Below are 4,869 nucleotides of genomic sequence, written 5' to 3' on the forward strand. Positions count from 1 at the left end.
TCTGCGGAGTTCACGGGATGCAAACAAACTGGTGGCTGCAAAGTGGTGTCTCGAGTCACCAAGAGGCAGGAGGTGGAGGGAAAGTGTGTCACAAGCTGTCCCTGAGTGTCACCAGGCAGGCACTGGCTGGGTCCAGCACAGGATATTAACTTGCTGCTTCCCTCTGGGAACAGAGGGGCTGGGAAGCACATTGTGGACATCTGTTTTCTGGGGTTTATTGCCCTCTTTGTATGCTGAAGGCATCTGGGGTCTGGCAACAAGGGGCAGAGCTGTTCACTGTGGGCTTCCTGCCTCCCGTCCTTTGCTCTGCCCCATTTATTCACAGTGTCCTTGCCTCCAAGCTCACTTATTTCCATTCCCTGAGCTTTTGGCAGGATTTTTGGCAGGACTGAGGCCTTTCCTGTGCTCCCTGTTCCTTCGTGGCTTGGCCCCTGGTGTTTGTGGGGCTCACAGAAGGGTGCAGTGCCCCGGGACTCCTGATCCTGCCTCCCACCCTCCGAGTGGGTGGAGTGCTGCTGGCTGGGATGGGATGGGATGGGATGGGAGCAGGCAGGGCACGGAGCAGGGAAATGTTCCTGCCTGCCTGGAAGAGCCAGGGAACAGCTCAGAGGAAAAACTGAGGCTGTTTTATTTGGTACAGGGAAGCTGGCAGGGCCTCGGAGCAGCTCGGAGGAGGAGAGCTGATCCTCTCCCGGCTCAAGGACAAGTCTGGGAGTGCAAAGCAGCCCCATGTTGCAGGTTTGGGAGGAATTCTGTGCCTCCCTTTACCTCTGTGCAATGGGGAGCCAGTGAGGACTACCTAGAGAGAGCTCTGTGAGTGTTTGAGCATGAGCTGGAAGGTTCTATCTTAAGGATTTAGGAGCACTTCAAAGCTCAGGCTGCTCCTAAAAATCCTTTAAAAACAGAAGAGCATCTTCCTGTCTTCCTATGTCATTTCCCTGGTGCTAGAAACAAAGTCCTGTGTGTTTCTGCCCCTCTGGAAGACCAGAGAACAGTGGGATTCAGCCCAAAATAGGCTTGGAAGGGCATGCATATCGGAAGGGTCAAGTAGCAGAGGGAGCTGGGGGAGCTGAGGGAGCTGCCCAGCATCACAAGAGGTATTTGTGCCTGGCCTTTGGGGTCTGAAACTCAAAGGTAGCACAAGCCTTGAAGAGAAGCCTCTGTGCAGGGGCAGGGAGAGGTGAGGTGGCACAAGAGGGCTCTGAGTGTTGAATGTCACCGAACAACGGAGCTCTGTGAAGCCCTGCAAGGAGTGACCTCAGCTGGGATGGGTCCAGCTGGCTCAGCAGTGCTGGGCAGTCCCCAGTTGCTGCCCTTTCTTCCTGGCCACTGGGCACTGGCAGAGAGCAGGGAGAAATGGAGTTCTTCACACTCTGGGCTGCTTCATACACAGGAATTGAGTGGTTTGGTTCCGCTGGTGGGTGATTTCCACAGGGATTTGGTGACACTGATGCTGCCAGCTGCATCTCACATCCAGAAGGGCTGGGACTGCAGGTGCTCCATGTTCTGGGTGTTGATGTCAGCAGTGATTTCTGGCCATTGTCCCCCTTCCAGATGTCATCCAAGCCAACCGGCTCCATGCCACAGACATCACCTCGAGCAGCTTCCGCCTGCTGTGGCCCAAACTTCTCTCCCAGGAAACCGGCTACTACACCCTGGAATATGCCCCAGCAGCTGACCTGGCAAGGAAGAGGACACAGCAGGTGTCTGGGGCTCACACCAGCCTCGTGCTCAGCGACCTTGCACCAGAAACCACTTATGAGGTGGCTCTGATTCCTGAATCCAATGTGCACTACTTCCCCACCCAGACCACAAGGGTCACGACACTGGCAGGTAAAATGGGCATGGCTTGGACACATTCCCTCCTTGGGGACAAGGAGATGATCCCTGTCTCCTACCTGAGGCAGGAGGTGCAGATGGAGGGTGCTGGAACGACGTAAGGGTTTGAGAGGGAAGGAGAGGGGGAGCACTCGGAGCAGGAAGCAGCTTCTCTGCGCAGAAAATAACTCAGATTTATGCTGGGTAGCAGCCTGGAAAAAGGCGTCAAACTGAAAACCTGGGCAGGGGTGGCAAAGTCAAGGTGGACTTGTACACAATATTAATTTTCTGCACACAAGAACAGTTCTGGCTGAGTTTTTCTGCCCAGGTAGAGAAACCCTTTTCTTTGGGCTGAGCTGTGTGAGGAGTATCAACACCCGCTTGCTGGGTTGATTTTAATGCCACATCACTCAAGCCCAATATGGTGCAGGTCAGTAACACTCATTACATCCTCATTCACATCTCTTTCCATTGCTTCCAGAGGAAATCAGCCCAGTTCAGGTTCTCATCTCAGAGTCTGGGCCACACAGCTTCCACGTGAGCTGGGCTCCTGTGCTGGACAGCGTGGTCAGCTACCAGGTCCTGTATGGGCCACTCCCAGGGAACTCAGTGAACGTGCTGGAGGTGGATGGGAGGCACAACAGCACCGTGGTGGAGCACCTGGCACCCAACACCACCTACCTGGTGACAGTGACTGCAATCTATAGATCTGGGAAGGAGAAATCCCTGTCAGCCAAAGCCTGCACCCAGGAAGGTGAGCGAGGGGAAGTGGCAGCACAAGGAGTCCCTGGAGTGTCCCTAGAGGGTCACCTGCCTCTATGTGAGGACAGAGGAGTCAGTGAATCCAGTCACTGGGGTGGGATAACAGGGGAAAGCTGCATGAGCAGCTCTGGATGTGCCATTGGGATGTAGCTGATGTGTAAGGGCCAAAGGAGAACCAGACACACACAGTGACAGCTGCAATGGGGTATGGCCGAGCTGCTGCTGCAGTCACAACCAGGCCTGGAGATCCAGGAGTCTCCCTAAAGAAGAGAGAAGATAGAAGATGGAGAGCCCCATGAAGCATCACAAACCCTTCTCCCCAAAGAAGAAAGGTGGGATTATTGGGGTGTCCTGTGTGGAGCCAGGATTTGGATCCTTGTGGATCCCTTCCAGCTTGGGATATTCCGTGGTCCCATGATTCTAAGTGTGCATTTGGGAGGAAATATGAACATTTAAAGAAAAAAAGGCCCCAGACAGCATCCCCAGCCTGCTGGGGAAGAAAGAAGAAAGAGAAGTGCCTTTCCCTCCTGTCCCCTCTGTGCCTGTTCCTTGGTGTGACTTGGCATCAGAGGGGCAGAAGTTTAATGAGCAGAACCTTGTGCTCTAAGAAGTACCTGGGAAGATATTGCAGGAGGCAAAGTCTGGCTCTTATCAGGACTCAAGAGTGAGGAGCTCAGGGGATGACACAGCTGAGGGTGTGGGATGTGACTGCCAGTGTCTAACAGCGTGGAAAAAAAGCATCTTATGCTGGTACCAGGGCAAAGTTAAGGACTAATTAGGCCGAGCTCCTTCAGTGGGGATATGTAGTGTGATTTTATCCCTACACCAAAGCCTAGGCTGGCTGGCAGCATTCCCCTCGGGAGGCACAGGGAGCAGGGAACTGTAGGGATCACCCTGGCACGACGTCCTGCAGCAACACGGATCTTTTCTCCCCAGAGGGCTCCAAGGTGAGGCACCTCCGCTTTGAGGACGTGGGTCCCAGCAGCCTGAAAGCCTCCTGGGACTCTGCCGACGGGGCGGTCCTGGGTTACCGCGTGCGGTGCCGGCGGCAGAGCGGCCCCTCCTCGGTGCTCAGCGTCTCCCCGCAGGTGCACAGCGTGCTGCTCACCGACCTGCCCTCGGGCACCACCGGCAAGGTGTGCGTCCAGCCCGTGTACAGGAACCAGCCCGGCAAGAGGCTCTGCCGCACCGTGCACAGGCAGCCAGGTGAGCTGGGGGCGAGGCACGTCCTTAAACAAGGATCCTGAGAAGCCCTGAGGTCACAGAGGAGCCTCCAGGGCCGGGATATTCTGTGCTCATCACCTGTCTTGCTTCCCCACAGGGACTGACCGAAGTTGGGCTCTTTCCCCCATTTTTAGGAGTAAGACTCCTCCTAGTGGAGTTGATTGCAGGCAGGAGGGAAAAAGTGTACAGTGGAGACAGTCCTGGAGCTGCTTTGGGATAACAAGGGTGGGGATAAGGCTAAAAGCTGGCATGGGCATCGGAAAGTGCTGTTTAAAAGTCATTTGAAGCCTTGGTTGCCCTTCACTTTCCAGGGGACAGGCAGCTATTAAAGCCACTGTTAAAGATGTGTTACTAAGACACAACACTTCTTCTTTCTTCCTTCTGCTGCCCACAAACCACTTTCTGTGAGGGACGTTAAAGGATTCCTGATAGGATGGAGTAAAACTAACCAGAAGCTATACAGAAGCTAAACAGAAGCCCGTTTTTCCCAGCAAGGGGCTGGAGTGAGAGTAAACATGCCCACGGGGGTGAGATCTCTGACTCAGATGTGGATAAAGCTGACATGATGTTCCTTGTGTTCTTCCAGCTACAGAGGCCCAAGGATACAGGCACACGCAGAGAGCGTGACAGAGTGGAGCGAGCTGATTCCCAGCAGAGCAAGGGATCTTGCTTGGACAAGGACTTGGACGAAAAGGAGGAGTCAGGGGAGGAAAACCCCTCATCTCCCAGCCTGTGCTGTCCCTTGAGGTGTCCTGCTTGTCCAGCCCAAAGCCTGTCCCCAGCCAAGCTCTCCCGAAGCTCGAAGGCTTGGCTTGGCTGGATGGAGCAACCACTCTGACTAAAAGATGCCAAATCTGTACCCACTGTGTAGAAACACGCCTGACAAATAACAAACACAAGGCAAAGTGGTGGATCCTCACTATGGCTTGCTTGCTGCCTGTTCTCTATTTATTAAAGGTCGAGACAGTTTCATTTTTGCAGCTTCTGAGCACGTTCAGGACTTGACTGTTCACTGCCCTGGCCTTCCATCCAGGGCACTCAGAAAGATTCCACGTGGCCAAATCC

General features: G+C 54.4%; 1 protein-coding gene across 2 annotated transcripts in view; it reads left to right on the forward strand.

The window, feature by feature from the left end:
- The window catches only part of VWA1 (von Willebrand factor A domain containing 1), a 22,026-nt gene that overhangs the window by 15,959 nt on the left and 1,198 nt on the right, over window positions 1-4,869 (forward strand). For both annotated transcript variants that reach the window (XM_008641167.2, XM_017744084.1), the window contains 4 exons: window positions 1,555-1,833; window positions 2,300-2,572; window positions 3,517-3,786; window positions 4,391-4,869. The exon at window positions 4,391-4,869 is cut by the window's right edge and continues 1,198 nt beyond it. In XM_008641167.2, the coding sequence (XP_008639389.1) occupies window positions 1,555-1,833; window positions 2,300-2,572; window positions 3,517-3,786; window positions 4,391-4,431 (863 nt within the window). In that variant the 3' untranslated portion in view covers window positions 4,432-4,869. The remainder of the gene's footprint in view (window positions 1-1,554; window positions 1,834-2,299; window positions 2,573-3,516; window positions 3,787-4,390) is intronic.

The sequence above is a fragment of the Corvus brachyrhynchos genome, unplaced genomic scaffold (assembly GCF_000691975.1).
Source record: "Corvus brachyrhynchos isolate BGI_N302 unplaced genomic scaffold, ASM69197v1 scaffold68, whole genome shotgun sequence".
NCBI classification, from domain to species: Eukaryota; Metazoa; Chordata; class Aves; order Passeriformes; family Corvidae; genus Corvus; species Corvus brachyrhynchos.